This window comes from Xyrauchen texanus, chromosome 39 (assembly GCF_025860055.1).
Source record: "Xyrauchen texanus isolate HMW12.3.18 chromosome 39, RBS_HiC_50CHRs, whole genome shotgun sequence".
In the NCBI taxonomy this organism is placed as follows: domain Eukaryota; kingdom Metazoa; phylum Chordata; class Actinopteri; order Cypriniformes; family Catostomidae; genus Xyrauchen; species Xyrauchen texanus.
Genome location: NC_068314.1, coordinates 30,874,308 through 30,895,686, shown reverse-complemented (window position 1 = coordinate 30,895,686; position 21,379 = coordinate 30,874,308). Strand labels below are relative to the sequence as shown.

The 21,379-nt window shown below is 38.6% G+C and overlaps 2 protein-coding genes across 2 annotated transcripts; one reads left to right on the top strand and one right to left on the bottom strand.

The window, feature by feature from the left end:
• Positions 1 to 567: 567 nt before the first annotated feature.
• LOC127632935 (protein FAM83D-like) lies at positions 568 to 7,189 on the bottom strand. The gene is made up of 4 exons (XM_052111780.1): positions 6,692 to 7,189; positions 4,639 to 4,806; positions 4,089 to 4,213; positions 568 to 2,411 (listed from the first exon to the last, which is right to left on the bottom strand). Exons 1-4 carry the CDS (start codon positions 7,163 to 7,165, stop codon positions 1,478 to 1,480), a joined length of 1,701 nt encoding a protein of 566 aa, XP_051967740.1. The 5' UTR covers positions 7,166 to 7,189; the 3' UTR covers positions 568 to 1,477.
• A 2,870-nt stretch (positions 7,190 to 10,059) lies between these two features.
• LOC127632550 (uncharacterized) lies at positions 10,060 to 20,804 on the top strand. Its single transcript, XM_052111180.1, has 3 exons — positions 10,060 to 10,340; positions 16,170 to 19,280; positions 19,659 to 20,804. The coding sequence occupies exons 2-3, from the start codon at positions 16,330 to 16,332 to the stop codon at positions 19,690 to 19,692; spliced, it is 2,985 nt and encodes a 994-aa protein (XP_051967140.1). The 5' UTR covers positions 10,060 to 10,340; positions 16,170 to 16,329; the 3' UTR covers positions 19,693 to 20,804.
• The last annotated feature ends 575 nt before the right edge of the window (positions 20,805 to 21,379 follow it).

The following is a 21,379-nucleotide window of genomic DNA, read 5'->3' as shown; positions in this document are numbered from 1 at the left end:
AAAATGAAAATTCTCTCATGATTTACTCATTCTCCTGGCGTCCCAGATGTGCATGACTTTCTTTGTTCTGCAGAACACAAATTAGGATTTTTAGAAGAATATTTCAGCTTTGTAAATCCATACAATACAAGTGAATGAGTACCAAACTTTTGAAGCTCGAAGCTCCACATAAAGGGAGCATAAATGTAATCTATACAACTCCAGTGGTTAAATCCATGTGCTCAGACATAATACGATAGGTGTGGGTTACTTTCTGTCATAAATTCGGCTATGAAATCAGACATCAGAAGACTACAAAAGGACAGTTCGGACTGCTGAGCGGATTATTGGTTGCCCTCTGCCATCCCTTCAAGAACTATACACTTCCAGATTGAGGAAAAAGGCTGTAAAGACCACTCACCCAGCCCACTACCCTTTTGAACTGTTTTTTTTCCCTCAAGCTATCCATCTCATGAACAGTTAAAACTTTCCCATTGAGAAATAATTATATGCAATATACAGTTTAGTCCATTTATATTTATCCAACAGATCATACCTCTTCTGCTATTATATTTCTTTACACTATCTGCATATAACAGATTTGTAATTGAAAATAAATAAATTATATATATATATATATATATATATATATATATATATAGTCTTATTGTGCATTTCTATATACATTTCTCTCTATATATTTTCTCTTCACTTTTTTTATTATTGGTCTTTTTTTGTTGTACTGTTTGTGCACTGGAAGCTTCTGTCTCCAAGACAAATTCCTTTTATGTGCAAGCATACTTGGCAATAAATCTCATTCTAAATTCTCCTCCCTGCCCAGTAGGGAGCGATATGCACAAAGAATTTGAATCGCCAAAAACAGAAGAAGAAATTAAAGGACTTAAATATAGATCTGTTTCTCACCGACACCTATCATATCACTTCAGAAGATATTGACTGAACCATCAGAGTTGTCTGGATTACTTTTATGTTGCCCTTATGTGGATTTTAGAGCTTCTTAATTTTGGCACCCATTCACTTGCATTGTATTGATCTACAGAGCTGAGGTATTCATCTAAAAAAATTTGTTTGAGTTCAGCAGATGAAGGAAAGTCATCCACATCTGGGTTGGCTTAAGGGTGGGTAAATTATGAGAGAATTTAAATTTTTGGGTGAACTAACCCTTTAAATGCACTATTTTATTCAAAGGACTTAACCATAATTAATATAAAAATAATAAAGAACAACAACAAAAAAAACTGTGTATTTGTTGTAAATAAATATTCAAATACTTTTCCAATACAATTTGGATTCAATCAACTCAAGACAAGTCAAGAAATATGCAACCACAGGGGACTGTTCATAGATGAGTTTTAGAGGATATAGTTTTAGAAGATATAGTTTTAGTAGATTTGTTCTCAATAAAACATTAAATGATTGATTTTTCAAAAAGTTTAACACCAATACACCCACCACCAGGCCGCACTCCAGACCTCCTTTATTGTAGACACCTTGACCTAGGCCAAGTCCCCATCACCCCACTGTCAAGTGCACTGTGAACCTGCCTGCCCTCCTGCTGACCTTTGCGTCCTCTTTGTAGGCCAGGCGTCAGGTTGGTGAGGTCCACCAGTTCCCTCTTGTTAGAGAGCAGTGTCACCATGTGGTCCAGCTTGGAGCGAATCGAGGAGTAGCGGTACTGTCGCTCTTTATTGAGCTTCCTAATGCATTCCCTCAGGTCGCCATCTTGAGGGACTGCAGTGTTGTGGTGAATAACAGTGCGACAGTCCACCTCCTGTGGTTTTGGGCAATTTTTGGATGGAGAAGAGCTGGAGGTGGATGAGGTGCCAGGGCTGATCTGGTTGCTTCTGGAGGGGAAGGTGTCTGCGCTTGTCTGCACACTGATGTCTGCTGTCTGGCAGGCCGTTTGTGTAGAGATATGGCATGAAGGTAAAGTAGGAGAGATGATCACTTCCATTGTCTGAGTGTGAGTCGTAATGCGATCACAAACATTCATTGCCAGCACACCAGAAGGACCATCTGAGGTTAACACTTCCTCCCGGAGCTCCTGCTCTAACCAGTCTTCTCCTAGAGTAGAAGTATCAGAAACTGGGTTACTCTTTCTGTCTCGATCCTCTCTGTCTTTTTTCGTCTGTTGGATCTCTGGGGTCTGAAGTCTGGCTGGAGTGCTCGTCAGACATTCTGGTTGAGGCTTTGTTGTTCGTGCCAAGAGGGAGGGAGGCGTTCCAGGTGGTTTGAGGGCAAGGTGGTCATATATACCGCTGTTTCTGGCACTAGAGGGAGCTCTTGTATTCACTGGCAGTGGTAGGGACTGGGCATAGAGGATGCGAAACTCTTCGTCAAATTTCTCAGTTATCTGGCCAGATAACTCGATAAGATTGCTGCTATTAAGTTTGCCATCGGTCCAGTTAAACCTGAAGATAAAGAAAACAGCAAATCGCTCAAAAATTCTCCAAGCATAAACATTTCTTCTCAATTATAGACAGAACTGGAGTCAAAACTCCTTTATAATAATTCTGCAGCGCTGGAAAGGTCAAACCCACACATTAGTTAATGTTAGATAAATTATAAATATTCAAATACATTTTATAATAGTGGCAGAAGAGAAAAGCACTGATTAGCAGATACAAAAAGGCAATATTTATTTCCATATCATTAAACATAAGCCTATCATTGATCTACACTCAACAGCAAACCATTTAGCAATTTGATTCATCAATCTGCCTGAGGTACACTTATTGTACACGTAAGGTACACTTAAAGGCTTTTTTCAGGATGTGTCTATGTGCACATGCTCAAACGAATAGTTTTGGAGCATCTCACATTGGTTCTTTGAACGCTATGTCGAGTGAAACAGTTTGAAACTTCAAAGTCACATCTTGAGACCCCTGCATTCAGAATTGTTTGAGCTGTCGATAAGTGTGTTTTGTTGTCTGCACAGCTGTGTGGTGCCAGCTGGATTTGCACTTACTGCCCCCTGCTGACTGAGATTCATAAAAATATGAAGGCGGTAAAGTACTTTAAAGGAATAGTTCACCCAAAATGTTCTCATCATTTACTGACCCTTATGCCAACCCAGATGTGTATGGCTTTCTTTCATCTGCTGAACTTAAATTAATATTTTTAGAAGAATTTCTCAGCTCTTTTGGTTCATACAATGCAAGTGAATGGTTGCCAAAATTTTGCAGCGACAGAATCAATGTCTCCAGAAGTGATATGATAGGTTTGGGTATGAAAAAGATAATTTGAACATTCTTCTTCTTGTGTTTTTGGTGATTCACATTCTTCATGCATATCACCCCCTACTGGGCAGGGAGAAGAATTTCTAACAGAAAATGACTTAAACATTGATCTGTTTCTCACTCACAACTATTATATTCTAAAGACATGGATTAAAACAATGGAGTCATATGGATTACTTTTTTGATGCCTTTATGTGCTTTTTGGAGCATCAACATTTTGGCACCCATTCACTTGCATTGTATGGACCTACAGAGCTGAAATAGTGTTCTAAAAATCTTAATTTGTGTTCTGCAGAAGAAAAAAAAAGGGATTCACATCTGGGATAGCATGTAAATGATGAAAATTTCATTTTTGGGTGAACTATCCCTTTAAGCTTGAATTGCTCTAATGGTAGGAAAATTCCTTATTACAGTCCAGAGGCGTGATTTATGTTGTAAATAATTTTTTGCTTGTTACTCTTTATGTAATTAATCGCACTGAATTAACGTGTTAAATCAAAAGCCCTAGTTTAAGTGTGTAATTTCTATGCCACTAGCTTCACCAGACAGAATTGCAAAAATAATTACTATTAGAGATAATTGATGTTAGATAGCAATGCTTTTAAAGGGCCACAGAGAAACACACATTTTGGGGGAATCAACCTATGAATAGCTTAAAGTTGTCTCTGCATATTAAGCTAGGATTGATGAAATTATTTTTAACATTAATAAAATTACACATTTCACCTTTAAAACTAAAAGAATCTTTTAGATTTATAAGAATGCCTCTATTTCATTGTGCACACAAAGTATAAGACAACAATCTGCAATTAAGATCTTTAGGACATACTGTACAGAAGTTAGTCCCACCTATATGAACCTGTCGTCACTCTGTTCCCATCAATAAGCATGAATCGCTCATGAACCTTTCCGGTGATCCGAGCACCTGATCTCATGTAGTAGGTAGAGCCTGTTATGGTCCGCACTTTCATTTGCTTAAAAAAAAAGAAAAAACACACACACACACACACACACAAACAGGGATAATAACAATTATTTAAAAATGACATAGCATGAAGTTTATTTAATAAAACAAAAATGTTAAGAAGTCTTATAGGGTTCACACAGAAATTGAATTTATGTCCTCATTTGCTCATCCTCATGTTGTTCCAAACCCTATGACTTACTTTCATCAGCAGAGCACAAAATAGGCAGTGTCAGTAATCATTCAACTTCATTGTAAACAAAAAAGATGCAATAAAAGTGTATGGTGACCGAAGCAACCATACTGCCTATTTTGTGTTCTGCAGATGAAAGTAAGTCACACAGGTTTGGAACAACATGAGGATATGTAAACTGATGACAGAATTTTTGGGGAAACTATCCCTTAAATGGAGTTTTCATCACACTTTATGCATACCGGTAGTTCATCCAACTGTACATGTAGGTTTTTACACATCTGTAAGAATGAGGGGAAAGATGACTGGTCTAAAAGTATGTACACAGGGACTCTGCGGCATGTGCATGCTTCCTGCAGGTCATGGAAGATATCCAGGTCTGTCAGGGAGTCTGTCACAATAGCAATCACCTAAGGATAAAAATCACTTCGGTTTAATTACCTCCACCCACAGAGAAGATCATAAGAAACAGCATAAAGTAATTGAGAATGTATGGTCAAGTTTGGCTCTACTTTATCCAAACATGGTGGAAATTTAGCTTGAAAATCATACAAGAGTCAGACAGACAGGCATGACTGAACAGCCAATGGCTATAAACCTTGAAGATTTATTTTTATAAATGGTCTTTTAATCGATGCAAGCTGGAACAGATCCAGGCTGCCTGCAGCTATACCTGCAATACACTCAAAAACATCTTCAAACTCCTTCATTTCAAGGTGTGAAGAGCCTGTTGTGGCACATCCAATGCTCCAGGTTCAGACTTTAGAGGTAACATTTCTGTGCGAAAAACGCTTCAGCAAATTCTTACCATTCCACATATCACTGAATGTCACACATGTACCCTTCCTAGCATCATCTGAAAACCCAATGTCTTTTTGATTCATTGGCACAATTGGAACAAGAGCTACTTTTCTTCATCATCAAATCATCGTTGTTCTTATACTGTGCATTCGAAACCCAGCAAAGGAATTCAAGAGGATGTTACACTCTACAAAGAAAAATAGGCATAAAACTAAAAGGCCTACTGTAGATTTGAGGTGTGGAGAAACATGAATACAAAAGACTGTGGAAATTAGGCAAAAATCAACATAGTACGGAGATGGACAAAAGGTGAAATGAAGACCTATTCAAGAATCAGTGTTGAAGTGCTGCTTTGATTTTTGTCGCATTTGACTTATTCACAATTGCTTTGAAACAGTATGTATTGTGAAAAGCGCTACACAAATCAAATCAAATCAAATCTATTCAAATTGAGTTCAATTGATCTAGGTTTCAGCACAGCGAACAACAGCTGAATTACTGCTTATGGTCGTAGAAAAATAAGGGGTTGTCTGAGAAGATAAAAATTAGAACTCTTATATAAATCAAGTTCATAGAAATGTTATATTTGTGTTCATGTTGGTTTCATGTCACTTTCTATGAAAAATAAAAATAAGATATATAACTAAATATTGAATAACTTTAAAAAATGCCAAGTGGTGTAACCATCAATTAAAAGGTATGAATATACTTTCCTTGCACCTTGAATGCATGATGTGCCTTATATATATATATATATATATATTATATTTAGAGAGAGAGATCAGATTTTTTTTTAATTTTACACAGTCTTGTCTGTGTTTAATGGATTTCTTGTCTTATGACAACAGAACCATCTGACTTTCATTTGCTGGACAAAATACTATTAATGGTTATACTTTACAATGAGGTTTGTATTATTAAACATTGTTAAATACTTGAGGTATTATGAACTAAACCGTGATGAATTATTTCTAGTATTTAATAATCTTGGTTAATTTTACTTTTTGGAAATACAATTGTTCATTTTTATTTCATCATAATGCATTAACTAATGTTAACATTTACAACTTTGATTTGAACAAAGTATTAGTACATCAACATTAACAAAAATGATTAAATGCTGTAAAAGTAGTGTTATCTAATGTAGTTCAATAAACGAATACAGCCTTATTGTAAAGTATGACCAAAATAATGATAATAATATAAAAAAATTATAGATAAAGCAATATGATAATAAAAGATAAAGCCAAACCACTTGTGCAAATAAATAAATATAAAATGTTATACTTTCTTCGGTCAATTACACAACATATTGTTTACTTCAAAACACACACAGACACACACACACACATACATACACACACACACACACACACACACACACACAGGCTATCAAAATGACTCTAAGCTCAGAAACTGAAAACATGTTCATCAAAATAGAGGTGTATTCTTGTAATTATTTTTGATTAAAACTGTAAAGGTGTGAGAAACTACCTCCTTTGCATTTTTTATCATCCTCCTTGCTGCTTCTTTGCAACTATAAATGCACTCGCCATAACTTGGTTGGAAGTATGCAACAGCGCGCGTCACTCCACGGAACGATCCTGCGGTGAACGCTGGCCAACCCATCTCTAAATCTGGAGGCTCAATATCGGAGATCTCAGGGAAATAAGTCACAGATGAGCAGTCCAGTGTGCCAGACTGGTCCAAATGAGAATCATCTCCGACCAAAGAAACCGACTTCGGAACGACAGCAGCACGTGAAATCCGCCTAATCTCGTCATCCGAGAGAAAGTTGGGGATCCTCTCTTTCTTTATGAATCCCATGAAGGAATCCACCCCACCGGCGATCAACTCTTCCAGAGCGAGTCGGTGTCTCTCATTGTACAGTTCTTTGACATTTACGTCCTGTCCTGTCTTCGGTGTCCGCCAACCAGGCGAATCCTCAAGACACTGGGAAAGAGCCATCACACTCTTCCAAGATCAATGACACTTAACGTTTCCTTAGAGGAATTTTACTCGCTAATACCTGTATCCCGTACTTTCATAGAACCCACCCCACTGTCAGACGGCCATTGGTTGATACATTGTAGCCAGTCGAGTTGTCGCGTCACGTGTCTCCCAAGTAAGAACGCCATTGGACGATCCGCCCTGCGCCTATTGGTCAAGAGTTTGAATTTGGAGGCAAACAGAGGCGGCATGATTCTCCACTAGAGTTCTGCACGGGCCTTAAAATGAAACCCGAACCCGATACCGTCAGAAATAGCTTACTATCTTACCCGAAATAACGTACTCTCTAATTTATTCTCCTAGCAAGCACTGTTGCAATAGGCTGTATCTTATGTAAGCACATGTAGCCACACATATGCAACATTTACAGTACTGAAACAGTAAACATGTACAGTTTTAACAAAACACGCCAGCCCCTTTGTAGAATAGAAAATGGAGCAGAATGGAAAAAAATCATTGCCTTACTGTTTATGCGCTTAAACTTCACTTGGCGCAGAACAATCTGGAATAATATATTATATGAAACACTACAACAGCCCCCTCTTGGTGCAGAACAATCTGGAATAATATGCAACACTGCAACAGTCCCCTCAATGAAACAGAGCGCAGGTGTCTCAACATGCGTTTTTAACTTGACACGGTGTTTAAACAGTGCTGGTCCTACACGAGACGTGGTGCAAATGTCAAAGACATTCGTCCAGCATATGTTTAAACAACGGGGAAACAGAACAGACGCGCCAAATCACATTTAGTGTTAACGGCCCCTCACGAGTCCGTTTGCACATGCCTGTGAATGAGAGCGCGCGCGCGAAACAAGTTCGGAAAGCCTGTTTATTTTTCATTCGTACAAACTCGAAGTCCCACTTGGAAAACTAAGCCGAACCCGTGGGCCCGGGTCGGGTTGCAGCCCTCCATTCTTCACTCTTGAAATACAGGTACTTACTTCGTGTATGCTCACTCACAGGTGGAGTTTTGAAAAAAGACAGGTAATATTCTATATAAATATCTAATATAAATATAGACGAAAATATAAACATTCCCCTGTCACAATTTAAATTCTTAAAGAAGTAACTCCTAATCAAAATCTTGTCAAATACACGTGGTTCATATGTTAGTGAATGGCTTTTTCTTGCGGGTCATCGCCACCGTAAACGGTAAACCGTTCATGCGAAATAGAAAATACAAACACAGACACAATTTATAGAAGAACAATTAGATAATTAAGAATGGAAATAGAATAATAAAATATTACAGTAGAATATATATTTTTAAAGAAATATTTCACCCAAAAATTGTAATTATCTCATCATTTACTCACCCACCATCTTGCCACACCGGATGTTTGTGACTTTTTTTAGAAGGAAAATCTCAGTTCTGTAGGTGAATGGTGACCAAAACTTTGAAGCTCAAAAAAGCATATAAAAGCAGCATAAAAGTAATCCATACGACGGCAGTGGTTTAATCCATGTCTTCAGAAGTGTGCTCTGGGTAAAAAACATATCAATATTTAAGTCATTTCTTAATATAAATCCTCCTCCCTGCCCAGCGATATGCATGAAGAATGTGAATGGCTAAAAATAAAAGACAGTGAAAGTGGACCTTTATAGTGGACTTACATATTGAACTTTTTTTTCTTTTTTCTTTTTTGTGAACATGAAATCACTTATAGACTTAAGGAATATTCCGGGTTCAATACAAATTGAGCTCAATCAACATAATGTGTGGCATAATGTTGATTACCACAAAAGCTTTTCGTAAAACAAACAAAAAAGCTGCAATCTGGGTTACTGTGAGGCGCTTAGAATGGAAGTGAATGGGGCCAATTATCAGAGAGTTTAAAGGCACAAATGCAAAGTTTACTTGTGGCTATAGGCTACTTATAAGACGGATTGGCCCCATTCACTTCCATTGCAAGTTCCTCACTGTAACCCAGATTTTTGTCTTTTTTATTTTTTTAAGAAAAGGAAGGACAAGTCAAAATTAATTTTGTGGTAATCAACACTATGCCACAAATGCTGCCGATTGAGCTTAACTTGTATTAAACACGGAATATTCCTTTAATATAGCAAAAGATAGCCGCATGGCAACCGTCTCATAATGGACAGTAGGTGTTTTCCGGCTTTATCCAATCAGATTCATCTCTGCATGTAGTGTCAAAAAAGAAAAAAGAAAGCTGCCCTTCTGAAGGTGTAATTGCCACTCTGGCGTGAGGGGGAGCCCCTAGATAGCAGGTCCACCACCACAGAACATTGGAAAAGAAATAATAATAATAATAAAATTAAAAAAAAGAAAACCTTGAAACATTGTAGCCTACTTATTAATGTGCCCACATACAGGGAGAATCACACACACAACCTGTTGATAACAGACAGTCCAGTTTTTGTTCCACTCCCGTTGATTGGTTGTTATCAGTACGGAGAGCACACCAGTAGGCTGTGTGAACTCTCAGATTTACTTTCACCTCATATGACCCTCTCCAACTGTTGTAAAAACTGTTATATATATAGGACAGGTTTGAATACAGCTCATGATATTATTTACCCATAATGTGCATACATATATCGCGTGATTTATCACTGCATAATAATAATCGGTGTTGAGATTCTATTCCATTCAAATGTAACAGTGTGAACATTCCGTTCTAATTATATTGTTGTTACAAATATCTGTTTGTAGTATATGTAGTAAGCACATGCTCACAGTCGCGTCCCCATGCGACCTACTGACCTAAAGTGCTGCTCCATATTTATGGCTATATTAGACATTTGCGCATGAGTCACTCCCTTCAGTGTTCTCAGTCCGCCCTAGAACAGAGAGGGGTAGGATCAGGATTTTGGGTTTGGGTGACGCGTTTTAATCACGTGCCCTTATTTGAGAGCGCCTGGCGTACATTTCTTTCCCTTCTCTCCACTCCAGCGGCGCCCATGTCAGCCGGGCACATCATCAGTGTGCCATAAAGCACTAGATGCTCCAGATCGCGGTGACCCGACGGGTTCACGCTAGTTCACGGGGTTCATCTGAGGAGAGGTCTCGGCCCCTCCTGTTCCCCCGAGACAAGGAGCTGAGCAAAATATAAATGTTATTCTTTTGTGTATCAATAACGGATTCGCAGTCACCTGAGCCGACGAAAAAGGTAGGGAACTTTGACTTTTCAAGACGTGAAAGCTATGCGTTGAGGTGACTCGAATAGTCCTCAAAAGTAGCAGACGAGCGTGGCTTGTTATTCTACTCATTTATGCGGCGCGTGAAGTCGCCTCTATGTATAAAATGGCGACAGTAGATGGGAGTGCTTAGTTTTGCTTAGTTTTTTGGTAATAGCCTAAATGTACCATACGGGCTGAGATACGCTGAAACTCCAGAGAAACGTCTAGCCGGATGGAGGTTACTAGTGCCTCAATGCGACGCGAAAGGGTTAACTTACCAGTTTGTTACAGTTTGTTACCCAACGTTCTTGTCTGCTTCCAATTTGATTATTCGCACGCGACAACGTGCCTATGTGATGTTACTACAGCCCGTCACTTTCGATGTTTCTCGCGCCAGATTTTCTACTTCAAATAGGATTTTAAAAAACGCGTTCCATGTCTGCGTTGCGTACTGGTTTTAAAACCGGCGACGCAAAGGGATCGATTTCCAGAACATATGAAGGAGCTTTAGTTTAAACCTGGCGAAGATCTAGACATGCACCCGTTAATGGGTACAGAATGTACTCAAACTCCGATTCAACTCTAAATCATAACCCTGTCTCTGACATCACACATTATAAATAATTATTTAGTATGAGAGGAGCTCAGTGTAGCTATTCCATTTGAACTCCTGCCTCATGCTTAGCGGGCATATTATATTTAGTTTGGTATATATTCAACCCATATACAAAAAGCATCACTATTTTTGTTTAGTACACTACTTCTGTAGTCTTTGTCGTTTAAATGATTAATGTATCAAAAAAGTGTGGAATGCATGGATTTTATAAATCCTTCTTGAGTGTGTGCACTTTTCAATTCCCTGTGTGGGAATTCGGAAAAATGTTATTCTCTCTCTGTCTGGTCTGCAGTATTGTAATGAGGAATGGGACTATTTTGCCTTTCAACTTGAATTTGAGCAATTCTAGCATTCCAGAGTAGCTATTTGTTCATATAGTACATAGTAAAGAAAATGTGATCTGTGTGCAAACACACAGTTTATTTATTTATATTACAGTGTAATATTTGAACAGAAGGCAAAATTACGACTCAAAGCAATTGAGGACTAAACGATAAATTGCATGCTTGAATGGTTTATTGTATGTTAATTTCCAGTAAAAGCTTGTGGTTTATGTAACACTCCTCGAATTAAGAGAGGAAAATGTTATGCCCAATTCCAGCTAGATTTCTACTTGGAATTATGACTATGGAGTATTTATAAATTTAATCTGGCATTATCCATGCTATACACGAGCAGTTAAAAATGATTATGATTAAATTATTTGTAATGGGTGAACTCCTTGTGCATGACATGTAATTACAAAAATGCCCTTCTGTGATATCTCACATTACCTTATTAAATTTGTAAATCTAAAGAGTGAATGAATGTCATGGAGTGACTGCGACAGGAGAATATCCCCATAAACCTCTCTGAAAAGCCTGTATTAACCTCTGTACTTTTCGAGACAAACTTTTGGCTTATGATAGAGTGACGCCAATACAAGTATTTCAGCTGTTCAAGCACGTTATTGTATGGAGGAGCTGGTGATTGCCAAGACCTGGCACTTAACTCGGCACAATTCATGGCTCCGCCATTTTTCTTTTTGTATTTAATGAGTGCATCGCACCGGTGATCAGACTCAGCATATCGCATCAGTAATTATTCCTCTCCCTCTTGCAAGAGTGTTAAGAACTAATTTAATTTGAGAATTTCTGAGCCTCGTCTCTTTGCCCTTAATGGACATTTTATTGTGCTGCAAGAATGGCAAAAGTCATTCAGAAAATGCATATACCGGCCATTGTAAAATTTTGGGGTGCTCTGTTCCTTAAAAAAAAAGAAGAAAGAAATCTGCTGTGATTACAGAGCGGAAAAAGGGAAGGATCCTCATTTGTTTCCAATTTGTATACTGGCAAAAACAAATAGCACAGTGAAATAAAATAATTGGAGTCTTGTCTTTTGTGGGTGGGAGCGGTACAAAAAAATTGACCCCAAGTGTGTGTATTTTTGATGAAGAACACTGGATTTGGCCCCTCTGTGTGTTGTGGGTAAGGAAAGGGAAAGGAGAGGGGTTGCTATGGCAATGTTAACACATGAGTGGCAGTGCATACTGGCTTCCCAAGAGTCTGTGCAGCAGTCATCGAGGTAAGGGGGGCAAAGGCGGGCACTTTTGATGTCACCCAGCATTTTGTAGTACTCGCATAAGGTTCATTGACAGCGTTGAAACATAAACACTGGCTGTCTAGGAATATTTGGTGGCATTTTACTAATAAATCACATCCTAAAGTGAAGGATGTCTCCGTGGTACTTCCATGTCTATAAACTGTAATTAATGCATGTTTGACACCATCTCGCAAATAGAGAACCGTAGAATGATGGCATGTAGTCACATGCCCATCATATGGACTGGCACACACATACAGGAAATATTTCAATAGCATGCAAGCGTTGGGTTTGCTACATATGACTTGTGGCTTCGTTTCATATTTCCCTTATAAACGAGAGTGCTATTGTGCAGAATCAAAAATAGGAATGCAATTATTACAGCTTGTGTGTACTGACCTTAGTTATGGTTTCGTGACTTCATACAAAAGTCACATTCATGCGGGATGAAGCCTAATAAAAAATGCTCATGCAAAGAATGTTTACCTTATAATAACTTGACAGGCTTGTTCCCATGTAATAAAGCATAGCCGTGTCTGGGAGCACTGTGTATTTTTGGGAAGTTATTTTGTTTTTGTAATCCTGAATGACCCTTTATTTAAAAGACAGCTGGTCATGTTGAAAAAAAAATTATTTCTTTCATCAGACTATAAATACATTTTTGGAGAAAAACAATGTGGCATGTGTGTGTGTGTGTGTGTATATATATATACACACACGGCACCACGTTGTTTTTATCCAAAATGCATTTATAGTCTGATGAAAGAAAAGTCAAGAAAATGTTCAGGTAAACCCATAACAGAAGTCTTTGTAGCTTATTCAGTATTTGATTTATTCACAGACTAGTATTTAGCTGAAATATTGAAGCTGTTCAAATGAGAAATCAAGCTTCTAAGATGGAGACGGCACATTATACTTTCACAAATCTTTGTCAAATGCCAAGTTTTTTTCAGTGAGTTTGAGGAGGGGTATTGGTATACGGACACAGCAATGGTATTACTCCAATATTTTATGTTCCAAACATATAAAGTATGCTTCATATGGTGGATGCCCAGAGAAACAATTCTAAGATATTTACATAGATGGTGAAAATATTTGAGGCACAGATGAACTTTATCCTAAAATGGCCCCTTTCTATCTGAAGAGTAGCGTGAGGAGGAGTGGACCAAAAAGAAGATGATTTAGATGTGTGTGTGTTCAAATCACAGAGAAGTGGGTGTGATGTTGAATCTGTTAGAATACATAATAAATATCTTGCAATCTGTTTATTTTAGGACCCTTATCAAGAAAAATTATTATAAGCACCTTTTGTGCCGTTTTAGCTCTGCAGAAAGAATACAGATTTGATTCCAGCAGCCATATAAAAGATTATCATGCTAAGTATTTGCTGATATATTTGCAGGCTTATTCAGATTGGTCCCATGTAATAAAGGACATCCAGTCTGGAAAGCTTTGGCCTTTAATCAATAATGGAAAGAGAGAGGATCTTTTATTATTGCCAGCTGTTTGGATTTGCATCCCTTTTAATGCCTCTATTGCTATCTAAAATGTTAAAGCAGGCTGTCACAGAGCCACACTTATTAAATGTTATGCATACGTATATAACAATGCAATAGTATAGTTCCTAACCACTTAAAGAGGGTAAACGAGATGCGACTGAATGCGATATATGTAGGTCACCATTGTTTTGCTAATATTGAAACGAATCCACTGCATGCCTTTACTCCACAGGTTGCCGAGATAAAAAGGCCTCCGGTTTCGCCACTGAAGCTACAAAAGTACTCAGACGCACAGTAGCAGGTTAGACTGTTTTGTGCAAGACTGGTTCACCCCGGTGCTGAAACAGGAGGCCTCTCTTTTGGAGTTCCCTTTTCAATAGCTCACTGTCTGGAAACCTCTTGTCCTGTGTCTAATCGCACGTCTCGGTTGCTAGATAAAGCATCTCATTCTTTGATTAGTGACCCGTTTCTTTACATAACATTTTTGAACGATTGCTTGTCCGGCACTAATCAGGCTAGCGTTCAAAGCTTGTGTGGTGGAATCATCTAGACATTAATGTATCCGTTCTGTTTAACATTTTTGTTTTTATTATATGAATCTGGTGAGTAGATTTTTGACACAATTGCTTAGGTTTGCAGTAGATTGGCATGAAAGGAGAGCAGATGTGCTCGTCCATTCAGCCCAACTCTTCAAATACAACTCTGCTATAACTCTAAGATAAGTTCCACCCTGTTTAAGATTATACATTTTTTTTACATGTTGTAATGCACACATGTTAATAAACAATATTATTAATCACCTTTGTAGTTTCTAACGAAAGCCTTCTGCTGGAATTTCAATAGCCCTGATTCATGTCAGGGGTTAACTTCCATAGTCTGATGAAATCGGAGTATCATGGACTTCTAAGCAGGCTGAATATACAGTAAATGCCCACGTCTGGATGCAGGGAACCAGGATTAGGCTACAGCATAAGATGCTTGTGACCTAGTTTTATGTATTCATTTATTTATTTATTTATTTTTCTGGCGGGAAGGCTGTCGTCATGAGAAATAAAAGAGTCAGTTGCAAAAGAGGACGTCATGGCCGTGTCTGGGAGCACTGTGTATTTTGGGCAGTCATTTCAATGTTTTTTAATTCCTGAATGGTTTCATCCTTTATTTAAAAGACAGCTGGCCATGTTGAAAAAAATATATATACACATGGACGCCACATTGTTTTTATCCAAAATGTATTTGTAGCTTGTTGAAAGAAAAGGTCGAGACTATTTTGAGCTAAACCCAAAACAGAAAAAACACAAAGTAGTCGGGGTGGTTTTATCAGTATGCATAGTGAAAGGAAAATCAGGTATTAATGTGTTTGATTTGTTCACAGGGTAGTATTTAGCTACAATATTGAAGCTCTTCAAATTAGGTGAACTAATTCATATGCTCAGATATATAAAAAATTGCTTATTAGATGAGACAACAAATTATACTTTCAATACTTTCCGTTCTTTGTCTCAGGCCAGGTTTCTTTCCGATGAGCTTAAGGAGGAATACATACACAATAATGATGCTTATATCATATTTTAAGTTCCAAACTCCATAAAGTATGCTACATATGGTGGATGCCCAGTGTAGTAATCATTACAAGGTATTTACATAAATGTTAAAACAGAACAGGCGGAAAAATGTGAACCACAGACAAACTTTATCCTAAAATGGTCCCTTACTGCCTGAAGTGTAACGTGAGGAGGAGTGGACCAAAAAGAAGAGGATTTAGGTGTGTGTGTGTGTGTGTGAACATATGTTTTAAAACAAAGAGAAGTGGGTGTAAGAATACAAACAGCCACATTTTTTGAAAATGAGTTTATATTTATAAAAAGAAAGTATTTTACAGTTTATTTTAGGCAATTTATGAAAAATGATTGCAAGTACATTTTGCTTAGATTTCACTACGCAGAAAATTAGAGAATGTATTTCAGAACGGCAGTTCCTAACAATGTTTTAATGCACTACTGGAAAAAACAGTGGTTGGTGAGAGCATTTCAATAAACCATGTCTCTTTCAGTTCTTATGCTGACATGTTTTTCAATTTCATATCACAGTGTTTCATACTAAAATGTCATGTTTTCTATCCATAGGTTCACAGGTAGTTGTTACTTCGCTCCCTTTTGCAATGGGAAGTCCTGATAGCTGAAATTTACTAATTGCTGGTTCATCACGGCTGGCTGATGACACCTCGACTCCATATAATTTCAGTATTTGTTTCTGACTCACCAATCATCTGCACAATCCTACACTATGGCCAGCAAGAGGAAATCCACAGTTCCCTGTATGATTCCATCAAAGAGCAAGCACATGAGAGAGGAAATCATACTGGGATGCTTACCTGAGCTCTTACCCACAATACCTGAAGACAGCATTCTCAGTATCTCTGCAAAAGATGAGGATACACAACGATTCCACGATCTCTCAAAACTTAAGGTGAAGACTTCATGCAGGGAACAGGGAACATACAGCTGTCTCCCATGCAACTTTGCATCCAGAGACTTGAACCTGTTCCTCAAACATATGGACAACTGTCACATGGACTTTTACGCTCAACCAAACTTCTACTGCCTGTCTTGCAAGGTTTCAGCAGTGAAGTTTGAAGGTCTTGCTTTACATAATGCAAAATCACATCCCGAACTCCACAATGCGCACAAGAAAGTATCCTTGCAAGTTACCAAAAGAGATGGGGTTATTACAGTGGAGCAAACCCTGTTTACAGAAGAGGATTTCAATGAATCCAGTATATCCATTACCAAGACACCCATAATGAAAATGACCAAATGGGGACACAAAAAGATTGTTGTCTCCCACACTGTTGAGGTACACAGGGCTGAGCCTAGCAGTGACAAGCCCGCAACTGTAACCAATGGCACTTCAGTAAGGACCTTACCCCTAACGACATCACCACAAATCGTCAGTGGCACTAGAGCCCCCCCAGTGCACAAAATCCCAAACACATTTGGCATGCAAGGTTTGCGTAACCATAGCCTTCTTTGGAACTCAAATCCTTCGTCCCCTGATTCAAACACTGATCTCCCAAAGGTTATGATCCCTCTAAGTAGCATCCCCACTTATGATCCAGCCATGGATTTAAGCAGTTTTCTCAAGACATCCTTCGGTAAGTTCCCTTACCCTACCAAAGCAGAGCTCTGTTACTTGACTGTGGTGTCTGGCTTCCCAGAGGAGCAGATCAAGCTCTGGTTCACGGCCCAAAGGCTGAAGCAAGGGATCAGCTGGTCTCCTGAAGAAATCGAGGACACGCGTAGAAAGATGTTCAACACTGTATTCCAAACTGCACCGAAGACGCCACTAAATCAGTCACATCACCATATTTCCCAACACTGTGTCTCTGTCCATTCCCCCTTTTTGAGTTCTAACTATATACAACAGATACCAAAGGGAAGCGGAATGGGTTGGAAAGGAGGGGTCATAGTCAGTCAGCCTAGCTTGACCCAAGGTACATCTCTTAAGCAGCAGCCAGTGGTCCAGTCACCACAGGTAAATATCCATCATGCTGCCATCGCTAAGGAAACTGGAAATGAATTATCTTTTCAGACAGTTGAGAACTATAGGGGAGGTAGCTTTAGCAATCATGGACACACTGGAAAAAGTGAGACTGGCTGCAGCTTGTCTTGCAAGACAATTCCTAGCTGCTTGCCTGGTATTACTAAGAGCCAAAACAGCAATTATAGTGATGGCAGCATTATGAATCTGACTAAGTTTGTCAGGAAAATTGACTGTCATGTAAGTGACAGGAACGCAAACTGCACCAGCAAATCGAACATGAGTTCAGCTCCCATTTATGGGCTGCAAAAAGCATACAGTAACTCTAAAGAAAACAGCAGCTTAGCCACCACCAGCAAATATAACAATGGAAGCACTTATAAAAGCACCAGCCACAGTACTATTTGCACTAAGAGTACTATATTAGACCACACCAGCATAAAAAGGAACACTGACACTTGTGTCATTTGTAGCAGCAACAATACCAACATTCAAACTAAAGGGTTTATTCCACCCCTTTCGCATAGCCTGGTCCCCCATTCTGGAAGTCTCATCAATCCATCTCTTGGCAAGGGCAAGGTATTGCCAGAGCAACCAGGTACTCTGAAGCAAAGCTTTATCCAAAAGTCATTCCTAGGAAAAAAGCAGCTTCTTGCTCCTCAAAGTCTGCCTGTAAGGGAGGTTCACAATCAACCATACCATGTATGTACCTTGTCAGACTCCCAGTCATCTTTGGTGGGATCACTTAGTAATGTGCCCCAGAGCTCCCTTTATTTGAACCCTACAGCAATTTCACACCTTCATGAGAGCCCTAATCAACACAGCTCCTCATCCGTTTCTGATCCCCAAGAGCGACATTCCCCAAAAATGTCTCTGGAAGCACCTCAGGTTCAGTCCCCAGACTTTACTATCGTCCATTATAAGGAACATGACCCCAAGCACTTACCTGCCTTAGACAAAGACTCTAAGCTATCAAGCTTAGATGCTGAAAGGTTGCACTTGAACAGAAACATTTCTCAAAGAGACGGTGAACAGCAGAGTGGACTGTCAAACACATTGTATAAGGCTGACAAATATGAGCACAGCATCCTAGTTAATGCACTACATACCAATGATACTACATTCGCAAATGATAACACTAACAAGACCACAACTAAAATAGGAATGCCGCTTTTGCGACAATACATACAAGAAATGGACCAATGGGAAATCAAAAGCTCCTCTCCTGAAGAGTCCACTGTGAGCCCTATGAAGATAAATGTTATCGCATTGAACAAAGAAGAGAGGTTGGACAATCCCATTAGAAATCAGTTTTTCGATAAGCCGCTGGAAAGCTGGATCAATGATGGTGGCCCCAGCCATAACAATGAATCTTCAGAATGGCAGGAAAGCTACCAGCATGTACCAGTGGAGGCCAAGGAATTTGTTGAAGAGCATTTATCTGATATAGTTAACAGTGAACCACATCAACTTGATAACCAGGCTAACTTGGTGGAGCTTAAAACCGAGCAAGTTAAACATGATCTTCGCTCAGAGCGGAACATTATTTTTCAGAGCCTAAACGTTGAAGCTCCTGTGCTGCCAGTAAAGAAAAAGTCAAAGGAGACAATGGATGCATTAGACAAATCAAATGTAGAAGAACAAGATTACTGGGAGATCAAGGATAAGGAGCATCAAGCTCAAGACAGTCCGTCTAGGTAATTACTGAAATGATAGACCATTGTTCAGTTTATTACAGAAAGTTATGTAAGCAAATTGAGAATTTAATTGGGAAATCTGAATTCAAGAATTGATATTTGATTAGTCGATAAGGCAAGGGAGTGATACAGCATTTGGAATGTCACTGATTTAAGCAGAGGATTATGTCCTTTATTTAAAGGGCTATTTTTGGCTTTAGTGGAGGCAGAGCTAATGAATTATGGATTTACTCAGCATGTCTTAGTGTGAATAAATGATGAAAATTGTGTTTTGCAAAGTGCTGGACCCTCAAGTGTCTTGTAAAGTAATTTTAATGGTTGTGTGATGCTGTTCGCTGTGTTTGGTTTGGCCTTTCACATCTTTTATTTTTTTTTCAGAGACTGTCTGAGAGGAGAGCTTTTGAAAGTTTAAGGACTTCACTCCACAAGAGGAAGGGGCTGAATATCCCGGGATCATCCTGAACATTGCATTTCTGGTTTTGTTTAAATATGACAGCAGACGAGATTGTAACAAGTTTGTGATGGTCAATGGACTTGAGTTTTGGAGGACAGCCAATCCAGAGAGTAGCCGCTACAAATGTAGGCCTGATTTGATTTAGGGACAGTAAATTCTATGTAGGAAACTATGATGTATATGCTTGAAACTGCACTATTGAGGGTGTACTGTACGTTAGGAATGTCAGTTAGATGTTGTGATACTTAAGACTATTTCAAATAATCAGCACTTCTGCAATGCCTTTGGTTTTACAATGTTTGTTGGGATATTCCAACCAGTTTCCCCTTCTTTATGTCCAGATCAAATAAGTTCTTCATGGCTTATTTTTCCGCACATCAAGCAGTTAGCGACAAATCATGCACTATAACTTGCTTTAGTGGTGTCTGTCTGCACACACAACAAATTGGCCAGACATTGCCTTAAACGTCACCTTTCTATTCCTATGACTGGCTGCACAACAAGCTTTTCAGCAACTGTGTTGATGTGTGTATTAATATGGGATTTGAAATCCCAACAGAACTGCTGCTATCTCTATGGAGATGATTTTTATAAGCATTAACAATACTATTATATGTGAAAAATTTCAAAAGAAATGTTAATTTATGGTGGAGAAAGTTTAAAACTGAGTGCTTAAAATCCAATGGGGATTAGAGTTCTCAAAAAGAGTCAGAACAAATGCTCTGCTAACTGGATATTCCATGTGTTTATAGATGAAGTTGGGCTACAATATATATACACACACACACACACACACACACACATTATGCATCATTTATATGCTGCTAAGTTCAGACCATCCAAAGTGAATAACAGGTGCTTTTTATCCCTTATATGCATTTGTATTCAATGTGGTTTCTTTTTTAAATTTAACACATCAAGATAATATCTGGACTTACAGTATTACGTTCCCTTTGATTCCCATTGTGCAGATCTGTCTAAAGAACACAGTTCACTGGAGTGTTATCCTTTCTACACAATCTTTTGGTAATAAATGGAGAATGTCAAATTGAAAACTCACATCTTAAAAGTTTTTTTCATGGCAATTCAAATTCACACACAGGGATTAATATTTCATAGAAACCTTCAATCCAGTAAAGCAATTCAGCTATGCATAAATGCTTGTCCTTGCATGTTAACTGCTGCATGGCTTTGTGCTAAATGCATTTCATGCAAATTATCAACTGTCACTTCAGTTTTTTGGCTGATCTAAAGCTGATGAAAACATTAAGGGAATAAATTACAATATTTTTTTGAGCTCTAAAGTTACAGAGACGTCCCGGGTGCACTTCTCAAAAGAAATGCAACCCCGCCTAAGACTACAGCTTGGCTAATACATCATACAGCCCTTTCTACCAAGACAAACAGGCTGGGCCTTTTTACGCTCCCCCCTCTCAAGAGTTTTTCCTGAGGTCTGTTCTCAAAGCAAGCAAGATTCTGTGCTTATTTCACACTGTTCTGGGATCCCAGAAAGTTCTTCAACCCATTGCTTTTAAGTAGAATACATCTACAAGCATCAAGGTCTTATAAAACCCACACTCAACAGAAGCTCCATTATGACATCAAGACGCTTGGATTCAAAAAAAGTTAGTTTTCATTTAAAAAA